Source organism: Lithobates pipiens, unplaced genomic scaffold, assembly GCF_037356315.1.
Source record: "Lithobates pipiens isolate NorthernLeopardFrog02 unplaced genomic scaffold, aLitPip1_a1.2 Scaffold_19, whole genome shotgun sequence".
NCBI classification, from domain to species: domain Eukaryota; kingdom Metazoa; phylum Chordata; class Amphibia; order Anura; family Ranidae; genus Lithobates; species Lithobates pipiens.
Window position 1 is genome coordinate 331,907,295 of NW_027507764.1, and position 22,690 is coordinate 331,929,984.

Consider the following 22,690-nt stretch of genomic DNA (forward strand, 5'->3'; position numbering starts at 1 on the left):
ACCACCACACCAGTTACAGTGTACAGTGTTCTCAGAAGGAGTAGCAGAATGTGTTTTGGGGTGGTAATTATAAGTATGCCTATGTTGTATGAGAAAAATGACAACTTATATGACAATATATATATATTTTCATTTAAAAAACAAAATTGTGACAAAAAAAATTACAACTTCAAAAAACTTGCCATGCCTCTTACTAAATACTGTGGATTGCCTACTTTTCAAAAAGGGGTTTTCTTTATCGTACATCACAGGACACAGAGCCTGTTATAATAATAATAACTGCTTAGGTTATACACCACCTATAAGTGAATGGACACTGGTAGATCAATAAAACAGGAAGTCCTCACCTATATAACCCCTCCTTCACAGGAAGCACATCAGTTTTTTCACCAGAATCATGGACTTCAATCGGATCCATTCGCTATCAACCAAAATGTATGGTAACTGGCCCTCATTGGAATGAGAGAAGTTTCCTCAAGGTTTTGCCTGTAAGCATTGCACTGGACCCTGTGCAATGTTTGATCTGACCAACGTGCTTTCCTACAGGGTGCTATACAGGTCCAGGGGAGTGGATGCCACATTAAGGGGGACTCAGTCTCTGAAGGTCTTTTATGACAAAGCTCGCCGTGACGGGTGAGTCCTGCAGCAGGAATTGTAAGGCTGCATTTTTTGCAGTTTCTTTTTTTTTTTAAAGAGAGAGATATGACTGTTTATTCTCCCGGTGGCTACTGGGAGCAGTGTGCTGTATAATCATGCTATGTACTTCTTAGTCATGTGGGCTGCGGTTTCTTCTCCAGCCACTAGAGGGCGCTAGCTCACTCAGTATAGCCTATTTTTATATAGGCAGGAAGTGGCCAACCTGGCAACAGGTTCAGCAGGGCCTATGGAGACATAGCAGCAGCCCATGGATACTAACAAACTGTGAGTAATTACTATGGCAGAACTGTGTGTACAAAGTTATGATTATACGCTGCATATTTGCTGCTTAATTTGGGGGGACTGTTCACCTGTAAGTCGATACACCCCTGGACAGATAGCAGTTCACTTTAAAGTGTTTTTTACTGCTCAGAAGGCAGGTGCAGCGTAGTATACATGCTTGCAAACTTGTTGCTTAAAGGCATGTTTAAATATACAAATGTTTGGAAAGAAATAGGCATGGGAACACTTTAAGGACTTGTGTCTCCGGTATAGGAGCTTGCTTATTGCGTAAATGCAAGTTTCCATGGGCATGTATTGTATAACTGCATGTTTACAGGGAAGCACGCTTTCATGTTTTGACTAAATGCATAGTTGCATAATCATATGCTTCAATAAATGCAGGCTTCCATAGATGCACGTTGCTTAAACACATTCTGGCATGTTTTCATTTGTACTGAATACATAGGTGCTTATTTGCTTTAAATTGTATACATATGTACGTGTTTTCCTGGGACTACATACATATGTACTTATTTCCCTAGAACTACATACATATTTGCCCCTGAGGCGGCTGTGTTTTGGGAGTATCACAGACTAGAAAGGTAGTCTCTAAGATGGTTTGTTCCATCTTTAGCCAGCAGTAACCGTGTAGGTTAAGTGCACCTCTTGGGACTGTCTGGGTCTGCCACAGAGTCGTCAGTCTTTTGCCTTGCATTTGCTCTTGGAGCAGAAGTTATGGGCTCATCATTGTGAGACAATGAAATAGTAGCAGGTCCAAAACCAAATAAGGACATATGGTCTATCTTAAGATCTCAAGCCAATGAACATCGCATCGTTTTCAGATAGGACTATATCTGTTCAGAGATGACCTCTCTGCAAGAGGTAGATTTCAGAGGACATAATCATCTGTAAACGTACGTCTTCATGTGGCAGTTTGTTTCCTGGCTCTTCGAGGATTTCTGTATTTGCAGTAGAAAGCCAGTTCTTTTGTGAATCTTCCCTTTGGGTTTGCCACAACTCCAGAGGGTTCACAAAGCATCTAGCTCTAGTGCTGGGCTTGCTGAAGACAGTCATTTCCTCAATAATCTTTGCACATAAAGCAGTCGATTCCAGGAGTTCCTTTGATATATTTCTACAGGAGGAAGCTGTGTTTAGGTCAAAGCACGTTCCCTACATACAGTCCTTCTCCAGGCCATGGTAAAGGATCATTCTCTCTCTCTGTTTGGAACTTGAAGATCCAGGCATTGGATTTCTGGAAGGCTCTGTTTCTGGGGTATTGCAGAACAAAAATTGGTGGTTGATATTCTTCCTTTTAAGGAATTTGGATAATAATAATCACTGATGCCAGTCTCTACAAGTTGATTTGATTTGAGGCTGGCTACAGTTCAGGGAGCTTGGTCTCCACAGGAGAGAATACTGTCCATCAATATCTCAGAATTTTAGTAGGTCTTGCTCTGGATTATAGGAAAAGACTGCTGTAGTTTCAATCCGGAAATGCCTCTGCAGGCATATATATCAACCACCAGGGTGGCACCAGAGGTCATACGGCTCAGGGAGTTGAACCAACATCCTGTCTGGGACATTACAAGTGCTGTCTCTATCGCCAATAGATATTCCAGGGATAGAATAGTGGCAGGGGGATCTCTGCAGGGGAATCTTCTTGATTCCAAGTTCTACAACAGGTTGGGACAGGTGTGTCCAGGATGAGAGTCCCACTGCCAATAGGAGTAAATGTACTGGTAACGCTTTAAGGATAGGTTCTCCCTTATTTGACGTTGGTGTTGGCCGAATTAGACCAGGAGGGCTTGGTATACTGACATAGTGAGTCTTGCGGGGGTTGCTCCTTGGACACTCCCAGTCCAGCGGGACCTAATGATCTTGAGTCCTGTATCTCAGCACTGTTGAGCCCCTGGAAGCCAGCTTCAAGAAACTTCAATTACAGGACTTGAAAATATTTTTTTGCCTGGGGTGAATCCAGGAAGTGGTACTCGCAGTAATATGTGAGTGGCATTTTATTTTTCTTTCTCCAATCGGTGGAGGAAAAGAGTTGGCCTTAAGTACTGTTAAGGGTCAGAGTTCATCCCTATCCATTTTTTTTTCCAGGGGCCGTTGTTTCTCACGCCTTGTTTCATACCTCATAGAGCATATAACTTGGGCAGTCCCGTCTGTCAGGCCATTCTTGTGTCCTTGAGACTTGAATTTTATCTTGACTGTCCTTGCAGGGGCCACTTTTTGAATCATTTGGGGGATTCTGTTGGTCCTTTTATCTCAGAAGGTTGCTTCTTTGGTAACTATCACTTCACTAAGTGGAGTGTCAGAATTGGTGGCTCTTTCATGCAAGGAGCCGTTCTTGGTCTCGCATCATAAGGTGATGTTGCGCCCTCATCCATTTTTATTGCCTAAAGTGGTTTCTAGTTTTCAGTTGAATCAGGACAGTGTCTTGCCTTTTATTTTTCTCCTAATCCACAGTCGGCAGAAGAAAGATCACTACCTACTCTAGAGGTAGTTCAAATGCTCAGGACAAGTCTGCACAAGTCAGGCACAAGTCAGGAATCCTAGTTTGTGATGCCATAAGAGCCCAGAAAGGGCAGACTACATCTAGGTTGAATATTTAGCAGTTGATCTATCAGTTTATCAATGATGCCTATGGTTTAAATGTCAAAAACACATGGGGAGAGATTCTCTACCAGGTGTGGGGGAGTAACTTGGGCCATCCATCATCAGGTGTCAGTGGCCCTGGTTCACAAGATCACTATTTGGTCTTTGGTTTATGCACCTACAGGATTTTACCAGGTCGATGTCAATTACGTAGAAGATACTGCCTTTGGCTTTACCATATTACAAATAGCAGAGTAGGTCATTCTTTGGTGGCAGTTTCTATGATGGTGTCTCCCTCCCCTCAAGAATATTGCTTTGGGACGTCTCAAGTAGTAGTTATTATATTAACAGGCTCTGTGTCTTGTGATGTATGATAAAGAAACTAGTATTTATCCACATATCTGGTAAAAAAAAAAGAAATTCAATAAGGGTATATTTATTGGTTTATGCAAGAGTTGCAGGGTCTACTTCTCCTGAGTATGAGGATACCACACGTGTAAGACTTTTTGGGAGCCTAGGCATGTGTAGGACCCCAAAACCAAGCACCACCTTCAGGATTTCTAAGGGTGTACATTTTTGATTTCACTCCTCACTACCTATCACAGATTCAAAGGCCATAAAATGCCAAGATAGCACACCCCCCCCCCCCCCACTGACCCCATTTTAAGAAAGTAGACACCCCAAGCTATTTGCTGAGAGGCATATAGAGTCCATGGAATATTTTATATTTTCCCACAAATTGTGAGAAAATTACAAACTTTATATTTTTTTGCACAAAGTTGTCACAAAATTATTGCTCAAACATGGCACGGGCATATGTGAAATTACCACATGTGTGAGACTTTTTGGTAACCTATCCGTGTACAGGACCCTGAAAACCGATCATCGCCTTCAGGCTTTCAAAAAAAAAAAAAAAAAAGTTTGTAATTTTCCCAAAACTTGTGTCAAAATCTAAAATATTCCACAGACTCAACATGCCTATCAGCAAATAGCTTGGGGTGTCTATTTTCCAAAAAGGGGTCATTTGGGGGGGGGGTTTGAACTGTCCTGGCATTTTATGCACAACATTAGAAGCTTATGTCACACATCACCCACTCTTCTAACCACTTGAAGACGAAGCCCTTTCTGACACTTTTTGTTTACATGAAAAAATATTTTTTTTGGTATAAAATTACTTTGAACACAAAAGATTATATATATTTTTTAAAGCAAAGGCCCTACAGATTAAAATGTTGGGTGTTGCAATTTTTTTTTCACACAGTATTTGCACAGAGATTTTTCAAATGCATTTTTTTGGGAATTTTTTAATTTTTTTATTTTAACCACTTCCGGACCAGCCGTCGCAGTTTTACTATGGCAGGCTGGCTCCCCTGCTCAAAATCACATTACTGTACGTAACACAGCGGGGGTGCCAATGTTCATGGCCGACGGTCGCGATGACTGCCAGCCATGAGCGATCATGACTAGGTGATACAGAACAGGGACGAGTGTGTGTAAACACACACACTTCCCTGTTCTGTTCTGACAGGAGTGACAGATCGTGTGTTCCTATTAGCTTTGAACCATGATCTGTCACTTCCTGTAGTTAGTCCCTCCCCCTTCAGTTATAATCACCTCCCAGGTTACACAGTTAACCCCTTCAACCCCCCTAGTGTTAACCCCTTCACTGCTAATGACATTTTACAGTAATCAATGCATTTTTAATCGCACTGATTGTTGTATTAATGCCAATGGTTCCAAAAATGTGTCAATATTGTCCGATGTGTCTGCCATAATGACGCAGTCATAATTAAAATCGCAGATCACCACCATTACTAGTAAAAAAAAGAATAATAATGAAAATGCTATAAATCTATCCCCTATTTTGTAGACGCTATAACTTTTGCGCAAACCAATCAATATACGCTTATTGCGATCTATTTTTACCAACATTTTTAGAATACAAATCGGCCTAAACTGAGGGAACATTTTTTTTTTTTTATATATATATTTTTGGGGGATTTTTATTACAGCAAAAAGTAAAAAATAATGATTTTTTTCCAAAATTGGCACTCTTCTTTTTGTTTATAGCGCAAAAAATATAAACCGCAGAGGCAATTAAATACCGGCAAAAGAAAGCTCTATTTGTGGAGAAAAAAATGGACGCCAATTTTGTTTGGGTACAACGTTGCATGATCGTGCAATTGCAAAAAGTGCTCTGGTCAGGAAGGGGGTAAATTCTTCCGGGGCTGAAGTGGTTAATGCACTAAAACACTCTATATTGCCCAAATGTTTGATGAAATAAAAAGATGATCTCTGCTTCTAGCCACTGTGGCTGTCGGTAAAAATGGAGGAACATCCGAACCCGATAGTCTGACACTGCCGGTAGCAACGGGGAAATGGGACCACAATTGGGACCTGTGGATGCAGCATCTGTCCCCTGGTGCCTCTACACTGAGAACTAAGCGATCGAAGAAATCCCGTTAATACTGGGATAAATAGGAGGAACACTCAGGAACCAACCCACCCAGAGGATTCACCCCCCCCCCCCCCCATCTTCTAAATGCTGTTTACCTTACAGCAGTAAGGTAATAATTTAGTATACTCACGGGTGTTACTAACACCGAAGGATCACCGTATTTAAAGGCACAGTGTCACCAGATGTTTTTTTAAAGAAACTTTCACACGCTGTTCCTTTAGAACATCCACCTAACCTGCACCCTGCACTTTGTACCCAGAATAGTGTCCAACTATTTATTTATATAATTTTGGACTCATATTTATTCCCCTTTTTTGTATATTTTGTATTTATATTTATTAATTTGTTTATTTCTTCACTCAAGGTTGATTTAATAATCACAGTTACGATTACTTCTGTGTGTAAGCCTTCTGCTTATTCACACCTGCATGTGGTTACCTGTTTGCACATTAGCCCTTTATCTGTGATGAATTTTACTTTATGACACAGTGTATTGTTTCCCCTTATTGAGAATTTTATCACGTATTGGACACATTATTGTTGTTTACGTTGAGGAATTTTTTTTACGCTATTACAATTTATAGATTACTCTTATAAATTATTGTTATTAGGAGCGCAACGCCAATTATTTTGCTATTTTTTCGCAGCAGAGCAGTGTTACCATAGTGACACTGTACTACTCGGGGTGGCGGGGTTGTCAGGATTTAGTTTTTTTATACTGTGACTGTTTATTACAGCTCTGATCACTGTAATAAGAAATCGGTAAAATGCTGTGTACTGGTTTCGTTCATGAAAAATTGTGTACTACTGTGATTGGTCACAGCTATTAGATGGTACAGAGCAGCTGCGACTGGCCCTGGTACCATTTGATCGCTGTGACCAATCACAAAGCTCACACAGTAGTAAACAATGACTGCATGGTACCAACAATCAGTGATCAGGTATGTCCAGTGGACACCACAGGTCACAGATCCCACCTCTGCACTCTAAAGAGCATGGACAAGCACGGCGGTAGGATGTACTGGTACGTCCACCAGCATCGGCGCTTCTCCCTTCTGACCATTTATGCATTATGGCCAGATGGGAAGCAGTTAAACTTATGTGCCTAAAGCAGTTACAGAACAGGCTGTAAAAAAATCAAGTTTATCTTTTCAGCTAAAAGCTGAAAATATAGCTGTGGTTTGTAGTACTGCAAAAGAAATCTGTTAGAGTTGAACAGAAATTGTGTGCAGGAGCACTAACAATAATGTCTTTAACTAGTTCAGCTCTTTTGATGTGTATGTACTTACGAAGAGTGAAGGTTTAAGCATAAGCTGATGGCTGTAGTAGCCATCTGCTTTTGCCTGTTTTCTGTGCTCGGTTACATGATTTGGGGGGCAGGGGAGTTTTTTAGTGTCTATTAGACCCCCAATGTCTCTATAAAGAGTACCTGTCTTCTGCCCAATGCTATTACATGGGGGTTGTAAACCTCACTTTGTAAGTAGAATAAGGCTTACCTATAGCTGCTGGAGATATTTACAGCGCAGATGATGTCATCTGCGCATACGCTCTGAAGGTACGGCCACCTGCGCCGTTTCTTCAGGCATAGCCGGCAGCTCCCACATGCGGGAGTGACGTCACATGGCTCTAGCCAGTCACAGAGCCGGAGGTGGCGGCCACGGAAGGAAGATGGGTGAAGATGGCTGCGGGGCTAGTTTGCAGGTGTCACATAATGTGCTAGCATGCAATGCATACTAGCACATTATGACTTTATTTTGCAAGGAATTAAAAAGGAAGAAAAGCCCACTAGGGTTTACTTCCTCTTTAACTCAAACTAAACTGATGAGCTCTAAAGGCTTTTAAAGCATCATCTATGGAGATTGTTAGGTACTGTAGCTTTTTGCGATATCTCAGGTGCATGGGATTTTAAAGCTTGACATGTTTGGTATCTATTTACTGGACACAACCTCCTCTTTTATAGTTTACCAAAAAATATAATATTCTAGGGATTTTAAGTAATTTTATAGCCAAAAATGCAGATTTGTACATGTGTGCAAAAAATGAAAAACTACTTTTATTATTTCTGCCATTATGCATTTTCTTTAGCATTCAGAGCTTGCTGTGGTGTGAGATCGTATACCCCTAAAAAGATCACTTGCTGCTGCATAAACTGGGGAGCTACAGAAGAGAAAGTAGCTAGCTAGATAATAATAAAAGTTAATTTTCTGCACTGCTGGATCCACTCTTTTCTGGAAATTTATATCTGCAGCACTGGACCTTAACTACTTCAGCCCCGGACCATTTTGCTGGTCAAAGACCAGACCACTTTTTGCGATTCGGCACTTCGTCGCTTTAACTGACAATTGCGCGGTCGTGCGACATGGCTCCCAAACAAAATTGGCGTCTTTTTTTCCCACAAATAGAGCTTTCTTTTGGTGGTATATGACCACCCCTGCGGTTTTCATTTTTTGCGCTATAAACAAAAATAGAGCGAAATTTTGAAAAAAAACACATTATTTTTTACTTTTTGTTATAATAAATATCCCCCAAAATATATAACAAAACATTTTTTCCCTCAGTTTAGGCCGATACGTATTCTTCTACATATTTTTGGTAAAAAAAAATTGCAATAAGCGATTATTGATTGGTTTGCACAAAAGTTATAGCGTTTACAAAATAGGGGATAGTTTTATGGCATTTTTATTAATAATTTTTTTTTACTAGTAATGGCGGCGATAAGCGATTTTTATTGTGACTGCGACATTATGGCAGACACAGACATTTTTGACACATTTTTGGGACCATAGTCATTTATACAGCAATCACTGCTATATAAATGCAGTGATTCCTGTGCAAATGACACTGGCAGTGAAGGGGTTAACCAGTGGGTGGCAGTGTAGGGGTTAAGTGTTCCTAGGGGTGTGTTACTAACTGTGGGGGGCTGGGCTTTCATTTAGTGAACATTGATCTCTGCTGCAATCACATGGAGCAGAGATCAGCGTCACTAGTTGCTAGGCAGAACGGGGAAATGCTGTTTACAACGGCATTTCTCCGTTCAGCCACCCCGTGAGACGATCGCGGGTATGCCCGCGGTGATCGAGTCCGCGGGACCCGCGACCGGACTCACAGCGGTGCGCTGGCAATGGCAGGGCAGCATTAAAGATTGGACATACCTGCCTGTGCCATTCTGACGACGTACATCGGTGTGCGCCAGACGGGAACCGGTTAATAATATATTGTCTACAATAACAGCCCTCCCCCCATATGCCCACGATTAAGGCATACTATGGGGGAGATTTACTAAGGGTGAATTCACATACAGTAACACTTAATGTATTGTAAAACGCCTGTCCCCACAAGGACACACTAAAAACAATTGTTTGCTGAATGTCCCATTCACACTGCAATGAAAGCTGCGATAAAATGCAGACATAAAGCACCCCGCCAGCTGTCCGTTTCTATGTGAACTGGCCCTAAAACTGGTTCACACAGAATCTGGTGCAGCTGTGCATAGTAACCAATCAGCTTTAAGGTTTGAGCCCCCGTTCACATCGGTGCAATTTAATAGGTCAAATCATATGCCAAATCACAGCCTATTGCCAGCAATGGCACTGTCCCAATGGGTGTGATGCCGACTTTGCGGCGCCGCACTGATTTCCAAAAGTAGTTCCTGCATTACTTTTGCTGACATCGGGGGCGATTTCACCAGACATCAGTGCATGAACCCGCACAGATAAACACACTTAATTGTGGGTTTGAAACCATGCGAGTTCAGTTGAACTTGTGCGGTTTCAAAGCCGCCTTCAGTGTGAATGAGGGCTTATTGTCAAAGCCTAATTGAACAAGCTGATTGGTTACTATACACAGCTGCAGCAGATTCTCTGTGCACAAGTTTTAGTAAATCTCCTCCTATATGTTGGGTGACACTTATGCCCCGTATACACGAGCGGATTTTCCATCTGAAAAAACTCGGATGTTTTTTCCAACAGAATTCCGCTCAAGCTTGGCTTGCATAAACACGGTCACACAAAAGTTCTCGGAACTTTCGACTGTCAAGAAAGCAGTGACGTAGAACACTACGACGAGCCGAGAAAATGAAGTTCAATGCTTCCGAGCATGTATTGAATTGTTTCCGAGCATGCGTGATTTATTTGCCGAATTTGTACAGACGAACACATTTTCGGATAGGACCTTTTTCCTACCGAAAAATAGAGAACCTGCTCTCAATCTTTTGCTGGCTGGAATTCTGCCAGCAAAAGTCAGACGGAGCATACACATGGTCAGAATTTCTGACCAAAAGCTCACATCCGACTTTTGCTGGCAGAATTTCTGATCATGTGTATGGGGCTTTAGAGGTTGATTTAGTTAAGGCAAATGGACTCTTCGTTTTGAAAGGGAATTTGCACTTTGAAAGGGGATTTTCTTCAAAACTTACTGAATGATGAGAAGCTCTGCTTACTTCACAATCATGTGTAAGCAAAAAATAGGATTTTTTATAACAGCTTACCTGTAAAATCCTTTTCTTGGAATATATCATGGGACACAGAGCCTAAGTAAGTACTTAATGGGTTATGGGCCACCTTCAGGTGTTGACACTGGTATACCCAATACAGGAAGTTCACTCCCCTATATAACCCCTCCTCCTTCCAGGAGTACCTCAGTTTTTGTAGCAAAGCAATATACTTAAACCCCATAAAAGATGGGAGGGACCTCTGTGTCCCATGATGTACTCCAAGAAAAGGATTTTACAGGTAAGCTGTTAAAAAAATCCTATTTTCTTAATCGTACATCATGGGACACAGAGCCTAAGCAATTAATTAAAGCGGTAGTAAACCCGCTAATGTTTTTTTTTTTTACCACCTGCAAAGCAAAAGGCATAATGAGCTAGTATGCACCGCATACTAGCTCATTATGAAATACTTACCTTAGAACGAGGCCCCAACATCTGGCCCGATCCACGCCGAGGGAGCTGACATGCTCCCTCAGCGTTTCTTCTGGGTATCGCGGCTCCGGCGCTGTGAGTGGCCGGAGCCACGATATCGTCACTCCCACGCATGTGCGCGGGAGATTTCATCCCGGCCGAGTCCGGCCATCGTCGGCCTTTCAGCCGAGAATCCCCTTGTGCGCATGCGCCGCTGTAGTCAGAGGTGCATACCGAGGGGAACATCTCCTAAACCGTACAGGTTTAGGAGATTTTTTTTTACCTAAAGGTAAGCCTTATTATAGGCTTTCCTGTAGGTAAAAGTAAAAAAAAATTAGTATACAACCACTTTAATAGGACGTTCCATAGTAATGCTATTTGAGGGGAGGGAGAGAAAACCCTTAGGGCACCCCCAGACCTGAGGACTTAAACTGCTGCCTGCAGCACACTGCACCCGAAGGCGATATCCTCATACCTCCTTACATCCACCTGATAAAATGTTGTAAATTTATGCACTGAAGACCAAGTTGCGGCCTTACAGATCTAAGCCATGGAGGCCTGGTGACGTACTGCCCAAGAAGCACTAACCACCCTGGTAGAGTGTGCCTTAACGTGAAACAGGGGAATCTGACCCCTTAAATCATAAGCTTGAATTATCACTTGTCAAATCCACTTAGTGACAGTGGATTTTGACGCTGCCTGTCCTTTCTTAGGACCCTCTGGCAGAATAAATAAGATATCAGCCTTACAAATCTGAGGAGGTGCCTTTAAATAGATTTTCGTTGCTCTCACCACATCAAGACAATGTAGTGACTTTTCTTCCCCAGAACATGGTTTTGGAAAAAATTATGGCAGGACAATATCTTGGTTCAGGTGAAAACCACCTTTGGCAAAAAGCCTGGATGAGGGCCTAACACCACTTAGTCGTCATGAATAATCAAATATGCCTCTTTACAAGAAAGAGCAGCCGATTCCAAAACCCTCCTCGCGGAGGATATAGCAACCAAAAATACCAGCTTCCTTGTCAGAAGGACTAAGGGAATATGCTATATAGGTTCAAATGGCTGTTTTTGTAACATTGCCAAAACTAAATTTAAGTCCCAAGGGCTTAAAGGTGATTTAACTGATGGATTAATCCGCATCATCCCTTGCATGAAACCCCAGACTAAAGAATGTGTAGCAAGCGGTCTTTGAAATAAGATCGATAAGGTTGAGGCTTAGCCCTTAATAGTAATCAAGGCCAATTTCATTCCTATGTGTAATTGTAGAAAGGCAAGAATTCTGCCTATGATATATCTCAGAGGGTGCCAACCCTTGGATTCACACCAGGAAACGTAAGCCTTCCAGACTCTATAATATATAGCTCTGGACCCTGGCCTCCTTGCATTAATCAAGGAAGAGATAACTGACCCAGGAAGCCCACGTTTCTTCAGAAACGGGTTTCAATAGCCAGGCCATAAAATTTAGCATTCGTAAGGATGGAATATCGGCCCCTGTGAAAGCAGGTCTGGTCTTAGTGGAAGGGACCATGGACCCTCCACTGCCATCTTTACGATTTCTGCATACCATGACCTTCTGGCCCATGCTGGTGCTACCAGAATTACTGGCTTTCTTTCAAGCTTGATCCTGCAAAGAAGTCGTGGCAGCAACTGAATAGGGGGAAATGCATAGATCAGTAAGAACTGATCCCATGGGGTTACCAACACATCTATTTCACATGTGAGTGGATCCCTTGCCCTGGACATGAAGTTGACTAACTTCATGTTGAATCAGGACGCTAGAAGATCTACGTCCGGAGTCCCCCATCTTTGGCCCAAAAAACGTCAGGGTGAAGAGACCATTCCCCCAGGAATAACTGCTGGCGACTTAAGTAGTCCCTCTGCCAATTCTCTACTCCCGGAATGAAGACTGCCGATAGGCACGGAACATTACTTTCTGCCCAAGTTAGAATATGGTTCACCTCTCTCTGAGCTGAGGGACTCTTGGTGCCCCCTTGGTGATTGATATAGGCCACAGCCGTGGCATTGTCGGATTGGATCCTGACAGGATAATCCTTTAACCTGAAAGTCCAGGCTTTCAGAGCCAAATGCACTGCCCGAATATTTAGGATGTTGATGGACAAGGCTCTTTTGGTTCTTGACCACTGTCCTTGGACAGTCGTCTTCTCTAGTACTACTCCCCAGCCTAAAAGGCTGGAATCTGTTGTTACTACTTACCAGACAATTGGTCTGAAGGATTTTCCCTTCAGCAGATTCTGGGTTCGTAACCACCAACTGAGACTTTGGGACACTCTTGGGGACAGCCGCATTGGCGAGTACAGAGCTTGGATCATTTTGTTCCAAGCAGACAGGATACTCTTTTGCAACAGTTTTGAATGGAACTAGGCAGTGGGGAATGCTTCAAAAGAAGCCACCATCATTCCTAACAACCTCATGCAAAGGCGAATTGAGGGATTTCTTTTCGACCTGACCATCCGTACCAGCTCTTGTATGGAGCTGATCTTTGCCAGAGGTAAGAACACCTTTTTCTGGGCTGTGTCTATAATCAAGCCCAAATACTCCAGCGTCCTTAGCAGTTTTAAGGAAGATTTTTCTAAGTTGAGAATCCAACCCAGACTTTTCAGGTAACTGGTTGTAATGCGTACACTTTGCTCTAAGAGAGTCACTGCCTTGCCTACAGTCAAGCATGGTGGTGGGAGTGTCATTGTCCGGGGCTGCATGAGTGCTGCTGGCACTGGGGAGCTACAGTTCATTGAGGGAACCATGAATGCCAACATGTACTGTGACATACTGAAGCAGAGCATGAGCCCCTCCCTTCAGAGACTGGGCCGCAGGGCAATATTTTAACAGGATAACGACCCCAAACACACCTCCAAGACGACCACTGTCTTTCTAAAAAAAAATGAGGGTAAAGGTGATGGACTGGCCAAGCATGTTTCCAGAGCTAAACCACACTGAGCATCTTTGGGGCATCCTCAAAAGGAAGGCGGCGGAGCGCAAGGTGTTTAACATCCACCACCTTCATGATGTCATCATGGAGGAGAGGAAGAGGACTCCAGTGGCAACCTGTGAAGCTCTGGTGAACTCCATGGCCAAGAGGGTTAAGGCAGTGCTGGAAAATAATGGTGGCCACACAAAATATTGACACTTTGGGCCCAATTTGGACATTTTCATTTAGGGTGTACTCACGTTTGTTGCCAGCGGTTTAGACATTAATGGCTGTGTGGTGAGTTATTTTGAGGGGACAGCAAATTTACACTGTTATACAAGCTGTACACTCACTACTTTACATTGCAGCAAAGTGTCGTTTCTTCAGTGTTGTCACATGAAAAGATATAATAAAATATTTACAAAAATGTGAGGGGTGTACTCACTATTGAGAGATACTTTATAACCCAGTACAGATAGCCAAATGTGTACCCTTGGCATCCTTTTTGTGTTTTTTCGTGGGTGCAGGGAATCGCATTTGGTTGTCCTGCCTGAAGGCTCTGCGATTTTGGACTCGGGTCTTCTCCATGATTAGATCAGTTTAAAAAGGATCCCTGGCACGTGACACCCGGGAGGCCCCGTTGCACATATTAGTCCCATCACTGACCAAGGCCCAAAGGAAGCTAATGGGGTTGTGTTTCTGGCAGCCCGGCAGACTCATGCAAAGGCCTGCCATTAACCATTTATCAACTTTCCAAAAGATCAGAGAGTGGCTTATGGAGACCATAGCCCATGAAATGCTTGCTTCTATACTGACCGATTCTCATGCAAAATTTTTGAAGACTTGAGAGCTATGGATATCCTACAATGATCATCTTAACATGGACTGTTCTATACTTTCTATTTGATTGATTGAATAGCCTATTTCTGTGCTACATTTTGGGCTGAACTGAGCGGGAACCACTCTTGTCCTCTTCCCCTTCCCGGGCAAACCTCCTTCGTTTACTCCTCCCCTTTCTTTACAGCCTGCATCGGTATTCAGGTGGAGGCTTTCTATTCTTCCCCTCCTCTCCTTCCATTTGGAGCTCTCCCTTGTGCTCTAGCCAATTTTCCTTCTTTTTCATATATTTAAGACCATCAACTTCATCTACTGCCTTTGTTTACTGGCCCACCCTGGGAGTTACATTGCTGCCGGCATTTGGGCTTGTGTGTATCCTTGTACATCTGGCGACTCTACTTTCTGTGCCATCCTTCTATTTTGATGGAAATGTTATTATGTACCCACCTCAGACCTTTTCTTTATCAGTTTTGTGTTTTTTTTATATAAGATCATTTGTATAACATTAATGCAAAACTTGAATATCAATAAAACCATTTGTAAAAAATAAAATAAATGGCATCCTTTTATGATATGCGTGTTGCTACTCATTAATGAGTGGGAAATAAATGTGCATTTTACCACATTATACCATAATGCATAAGTGTAAATAGGCCCCAATTTAAATCTTTTTTTTAACTGATAGTTGTTTTACCTTTTTGAAGAAATCTGTGCTGAGATCTGTACAGTTTCAAAAGCACACATCACCATAATGAAAGGGATGAGAATCTGTGAAACACAAAGCAGAATCTTACAGGAGAAATGTTTTTAAGAGCTTTGTAAAAGCGTTAGGTAAGTGAACTCTAACTGGCAAATGAATGATGGGGCAAATTCTTCTTGCTCTGCATGAATAATTTAGCATATTAGATGTATTTCAAATTAATGCTGCTCTTCTTTACCATAGGTTACAAAGACACCAAATGAATACTAGAATAAAAGCTCTATTACAGATCCTTGTTAATGTAGGAGAAGGCATATTTTGTGGTTTAAAGAAATAATGCATTCAATTCATAAAAAATGAGACACATGGCAGGGAAACCTCTTATTCCAGTCATTAAAAAAAGAAAAAGAAAGACTTATTAAAAACCTAAACGAAATTTCTACATATTACGTTTTTTTAGTCTCAAAAGGACTAATACGAAAGAAGGCAGAAAGAAAACTTGAATGACAGGAATAAAAAAAAGTAGGTAATTTGAAACTGAAGCAGACCAGTGAATGTGTTAATGGGACATTACAGGAGGAATTATAGGAGAAAGCTAATATAATTATTCATTTATACTCATATATTAATAATAACAATTTTTAACTTTCCTCTCTACCTGGCGTTCTCCAACTTTTCTTTTTTGCACACCCTTGTTGATACCATGCAAGGGCTCTAAGGCCATACACTGGTTACAATTATTTGTATGGCATCACCTACACTTGTCAATGGTTGACCACTGCAATATGATAGGCCTGCGTGCCTTGTCTATGCTTTGTACATCTCGCATTAGCTCTTTAAATGCTGTCTTAAAAAAACAATAAAAACTATTTAACATACAAAATGGTGGCTCCCTGGCTGTTACGCTGACTTTCTGGCTTCAATGTTCTCTGGATCACTGACTTTGAAGGAGTGTCATATCAGGAAATTCCTACATACTTGCTCTGTGTTCATGACCCAAGAAATTGCAAGCAAAGAGATTAGCCTTCATGTTTCTATTCATTTCCTTTTAAAGGAATGATTTCCTTTAAAGCTGTAATGAATGCAGTCAGATACACATATATCTTGGATTATAGCCCAGGGCAAGGACACTGGATAGGAAGCCAGTGATCATGGGTTATATGTTGCTACCTTAAAGTGATTGTAAACCTTTGATTTGTTTTTTATAAAAATAACAAACATGCCTATACTTACCTGTTCTGTGCAATGGTATTGCACAGAGCAGCCTGATCCTCTTCTTCCGGGGTCCCCCGCCAGCACTCCTATCCCCTCCTCTTCATCAGGTGCCCCCGCAAAAAGCTGCTTTCCATGGGAGTGCCCATGCAGGCTTGCTTTAGAGTCCCGCTGCTGCCTCCAATGACTTGGCCCCGTCCCATCACAGCTTTTGACAGCAGCGGGAGCCATTGGCTCCCGCTGCTATCAATCTGTCCAATGAGCAGAGCAACAGCAGCTGGGGCTGCTGTACTAGTGCACATCACCGAATTGGATCGGGTTCAGGTAAGGAAAAGGTAATAAAAAGAGGTGATCTACAGCACATAAGGTTTTCACTTTAATGCACATGCACTAAGGTGAAAAATCTTAAGGCTTTGCAACCACTTTAAAGTGATTGGACACTTGCAAAAACTTTGCTGAAAACACCCCCAAGTGCACCCTCATATAACCCAACCTACTTCATAGGACTCCAGTTTTGTATCAAGAAGAGAAAACCGGGGACGGGGGAGGAAAACCTGTGACCTGTACTGTATTGCATTATATGGAATTTACTGGTAAGTCAAAACTACCATTATCTTAATCAGATCAATGCATGACAAAGGACAGGAATCAAAGGCCATGGGTCGTTCCCAAGCAATTACCGTATATACTCGAGTATAGGCCGACCCGAATATAAGCCGAGGCCCCCAATTTACCCCCAAAAAAACTGGCAAACTTATTGACTCGTGTATAAGCCGAGGGTGAGACATGCCTGTCCATCCCTGTGTGTGTGTCCGTCCATCCCTGTGTGTCCGTCCATCCCTGTGTGTCCGTCCATCCCTGTGTGTCCGTCCATCCATCCCTTTGTGTGTGTGTGTGTCCACCCATCCATCCATCCCTGTGTGTGTGTGTCTCCATCCATCCATCCCTGTGTGTGTGTGTCTCCATCCATCCATCCATCCCTGTGTGTATCCATCCATCCATCCGTGTGTGTGTGTCTCCATCCATCCGTGTGTGTGTGTCTCCATCCGTGTGTGTGTGTGTGTGTGTGTGTGTGTGTGTGTGTGTGTGTGTGTGTGTGTGTGTCCAGCCTACCTGTGTCCCGAGCCTTTGTCCCGAGCCTCCGTCCCGTGCCTTGCCTCCTTGCCTCCGTCCCGTGTCGTGCCTTGCCTTGCCTCCGTCCCGTCCCGTGCCGTGCCTTGCCTTGCCTTGCCTCCGTCCCGTGCCCTCTTCGTCGGCGCCTCGGCGGCCATTGTAAAATTCAAAAGCCGCGCCTCCGCCTTCGCCTGTGATAGGCGGAACACTGAATTTCCCAGCAGCCTGTGTTCCGCCTATCACGGACATCGTATCATCCTCGTCCGTAGTACGAGGATGATACGATGTCCGTGATAGGCGGAACACAGGCTGCTGGGAAATTCAGTGTTCCGCCTATCACAGGCGAAGGCGGAGCCGGAGGCGCGGCTTTTGAATTATAGAATGGCCGCTGTCTGTCTGCTCGACACGCTGATCGAGCGGGCAGACAGCGATGACTCGAGTATAAGCCGAGGGGGGCACTTTCAGCCTCAAAAAAGAGGCTGAAAATCTCGGCTTATACTCGAGTATATACGGTAACTGTGGGGTGAGAGATAAGGTAGCAAAGAGGCCCACAAAAAAGTGTTACATACCCAAAACATACAGATGTATGATGGCTCAGATCTGGTGGCTTGTCCATCTGGGTAGCAAGTTATTTTGGGAACATTTCTAGTGATGAGGAACACTTGAATCCATTCTTCCTCTATCTTGTGAAGTAGTTGAGGGTGAATCTATATACTATATCTGAATGAGGTCCAGGTAGGGCCACTGATAAGCCAGTACTACCAACCCTGTTGTACCAGGCCCAGTGTTCTCAGCTCAGCAGGGGGGGCCGGGACAGACAGACAGAGCAAAAAAATAAAAACAGACTTTCTAAATTACACAGAAACTTATAGTGCTGTGCTGCACTCTATACTAGTTTCTATTTAAAAGAAGTGAGACCACTTTTTTACTGCTAAGCAGCAACCAAATTATATGTTCGTATTTCACTTGGTGAATTTCTTATATTTACTATTTGTGGGATTTTGTTTGCACTGATGAAAGCGGTGTTGCGCTTAAAAAAAAAGCCGGGCACCTACTGTGCATGTGCGAGCCGTGGCTGCCCACGCAATCATCTGGGACCTGTCACGTGTCCCAGATAATTGACAAGAGGGAGGAGAGAGAGGCAATCTCCCTTCCTGCGCCAAGGGAAGTGACGTCAGGAGCCCAGGCGCTGAAGGAGGCAGACTACGAGGGACCCCATAGCAACAGGAATTTAAAGGTGCGTTAAAAAAAAAAATTATCCAAATTTTTTATTTTTTTTAAGCACAGTAATAATATTTTTTTTTGGGGTGGAACTCCACTTTAAGGTTGAGTTATTTGTTTCTAAATTACACCCCCCCTCAGCTACTCCTACTAGCTTGGGGGGTGTATTATTGCTACCTTCCGGGCCCCTTCTCTCTGATAATGTGGTGGTGGGAGTAGAGGTATGTGCAGTACATTCCGCTCCTGCTCTGCTGCTTAAAGTCCCGGCCGCTAGTCTGCAGCTACTGCCGCTCCTTTCCTTCCCTGGCGGAGTGATCTTCCTCCGCTCAGCAAAATAGAGAGCGAGAGGCTGTGAGGTGATTGGTGAAAGTGGCAGGCAGCTGACAGAGTCCAGAAGCCGAGGGTAAGCCAGAATGTGTGGCCATTGCAGCACAGGAGTGCCTGGAGGTGGGTGAGTGGGGACACAGATTGCACAATTCATTCAAAATGTACAGTGATAAAAGGACACTGACTCATATATGAATTATATTTTCCTATTATTTTATGTATTTATTGTTTTACACTAATTTCACAGTAAATTGGAACATTTTTGTTAATGGGTATATGCTTTTTATCATTTTAATAATGTATGTATAATCATGTTAATATAGTGAGGATTCATTAGGCAGCGCTTTGAAAAACTTTTACACTGATTTTTTAAATTTAAAGGTACAGTACCTTATTAAAAGCAGAAGCTTATAGAGGATTTATTCACATAGGATTTAATTATATTGATTATTTCATCTAAGCGTGGGTATTGGTATTATAAGAATATACCCCCATCTATATAACACACAGATAGCATTCAGCAGGTTTCCCTGTCACAGTGTGTCACATGACTAGCTGTTGGGTGCCGATTTTGTTAACTTATTGGTCATAAGCCAACAAAGTCAGCACCCAACAGCTATGTTGTGTGACACGCTGTGACAGTGCCAGCCATGATGGAGCACCTGCTGACTGCTGTCTGTGTGTTATAATGATCATGATCTTAACCTGCATGTGTTGCTGTTTGTTATCAAGGCTTTCACATGGAGTGGAATCCGATTCTTCAGCGGGGGATCTGTCCGCTGAACTACCGCTGAGCAGAGTGGGTAGATGACAGGTCCATGTCCATTCAGCTTATGCAAAGCGGACATAGACACAGTCTGCTCTGCTTTAAGGACAGCTGATGTAAACAAACTGACTGTCCATTTATACTCGACTGTCCTCCAATCCACTAGACAGAGGGAAACAAATCCCTTGCCATTTTGTTTAGCAAATCAGATTGGAGGTAGGTGGGTGTAAATGAACACAAGTCCATTTAGATACATCACTCTATAGTAGTGAATGGAGAGTCAGATCAGGTCTGCCTGAAAAAATGGACAGGCGGACCCTATCTGACCTGTCATGTGAACCCACCCCCAAACTGCTGGCTGCTCGCCCGTGCATTTACTGCAGCAAGGTGGCAATGGCAGGCTGGATCACATATATATATATATATACATCATCTAGACTGTTCCTACACTTTGTTTCAAGGTGGGGTCTGGGGAGGGGCCAGGGGCAGGGCCATAAGTTGGGTTAAGGGTGGGGCTGAAGGGGGCCCCATCATGTAGGCTGTATGGGGCCCCATGATTTATATCAGCAGCCCTGGGTCCAGAGCATCCTTCCTGAAGGCCAATGAACCCCTGGACCTAGCCACAAACATGTGCATTTTTTGTTGAATCTGGAGGCCATGATGTTTACATCTAGTGCTCACCATTTCAGTTCAGGCACTGGCAACTCTGGATATCTGTTGCCAATTTTCAACCCCTGATATGTATATAACAGAGAGAGTTGGAATGTGGTTTTCCACACTGGAGAGAAGCAGGTTTGCTTCTTTCAGGGCTGTCCAACTTCTAGTAACTCTCAAAGGTTTATGTAAGCCACTGTCTGACTGTGTAGGTCAGGCATCCAGGAGAGTTAATCCTATGACTTTCAGTTCCACAATGTTGATCGGGAGTCAAGGCATTGAAGATCCTGCCCCAAGGAATTGAAGAGCCTGTGTTCATCATTACCACTTTTCAGGAGGAGGGAAGGAACAAGTTTCTGGATATTAAGTTGGAGATTCACCATGCCAAGGACATTTTCGCCTGGGTGAAAGGCAATAATGGATGATCCAGGAAAAGGATCTGCTTGTTTCACAATGTGAAAATGTTGAGCTGCAAAGGTCTTAAGAGGAACTGAGCAAAGGGAACCACCTCGAAAGATGCCACCATGACACTCAGAACCCTTATGCAGAAGTGGGTCAAGAGATGCCTGGTTGACCTGAGAGTTCAACAGTTGTGACTCAGAGAAGCATTTTTTTCGACTTGGGCCATGTCCAAGATTATCCGTAAATATATCAGGCGACTGGAGTATACATTTAATCTTAGAGTAGAGCTATAGGCAAACCTTCTTTTTTTTTCCATTTTGGATAGAGCAAGGGAAGGTAATAATTTTTTTTTTGCCCTCTGTGTCCCATTGTAGAGATTTCCCTTCACTTTTTGTTTCATAATCAAACAGGAAGTTAGAGGCAATCCCTGCAAATGAAGGTAATTCCTTGGGGACACCAGAACTAGTGTCTCTGTTGAAAGAATTCTCCTCTATTACTATTCTAGGAAAAACCCAAAATTTGGGATTTTCTTACTTTCAATGATAACGATAAACAGGACAAACAGAGAAAAGAGAAAACTGACGTGTTCTAATCCCTCTCTGCTCTTTCAGAGAAAAAAAGTTTTGCCTTTAGTTATATTGTAATTGCTTAGGCTAATATTAAGATATCCCAACTTTGTAGAGACTTAGCAACTTACCTTCCACATCATTAAAGCCCCCATCACAAATGGATTAAACACAGTGAGGAAACAATACACAGATGCTGGGTCAAAGCTAAAGAGGAAAAATAGGAAACACAATGAGAGGCAGAAATGCTGCAGGCCTATTAAGGTCCCTTTCACAAACGTGGACCATTCGTTTTATCAGTTCATTCACTTTTTCAAAGAAAAAAAACAGATGAAGTTTACATCAGTTTGTCATTGTTTTTTTTACAACTGCCAGCTAGATACCTTAACCACTTGAGTCCCGGAGCTTTTTTTCATGCAAAAACGGACCGTTTGTCCGTTTACATCAGTTTTTCGACCGATCCATTTTTTTTAACGGAAGAAAAATAAGACATTGATCCGTTTAAAAAAAAAAAACAGATGTTGACAGAATCGAATGTAAACTGATGTAAAAGGAGGGGCATCCATTTAGCCTAGGTTCAGATTAGTGCGATCTCAGACATAGCATGTGATTCCCATCCGCACCGCAGGTGCTGATCACATGCAATGTCTGAGCAATGAGAGTTCAGCCATACAGTTGTATGGCTGAACGTGCATTAGATTTGCACAGAAAAAGGAGCAGGATCTTGTTTTTCCCCGCACTGGAATCAGATCGCATGGGGGTTCTCACCTACTCGTTCCCATTCCTGTACGAATCCACAGTTCACACTGCGATCTGTGAACCGTTCTTGGTGTGTCATTAATAATGCATAGACACCCGCAGAGGTTTGCAGGAGGGAAGTGATGTGGGAACCGGTGCTGTAATTGCGCTGGTTCCTGCATCGCACTGGTCTAAACCTAGGCTGACATCTGTTTTTCCATAGAGATGCATCAATGCCCGTTTTTCATCCATCAACATACGGATGAAAAACAGACAAATGGTCTGCACGTGCGAAATGGGCCTAAATGGTAAGTGCAATTCCAGACACAAGTACATTTGCCTACCGTTAGCT

The 22,690-nt window shown here is 42.9% G+C and overlaps 1 protein-coding gene across 1 annotated transcript in view; it reads right to left on the reverse strand.

Annotated features, from left to right (window-relative positions):
• Positions 1–22,690, reverse strand: part of PIGN (phosphatidylinositol glycan anchor biosynthesis class N) — a 618,025-nt gene that overhangs the window by 83,225 nt on the left and 512,110 nt on the right. Inside the window, exons 25-26 of the mRNA XM_077492054.1 lie at positions 21,732–21,807; positions 15,334–15,407 (exon numbers count right to left, since the gene is read on the reverse strand). Coding sequence (XP_077348180.1) covers positions 15,334–15,407; positions 21,732–21,807 — 150 coding nt within the window. The remainder of the gene's footprint in view (positions 1–15,333; positions 15,408–21,731; positions 21,808–22,690) is intronic.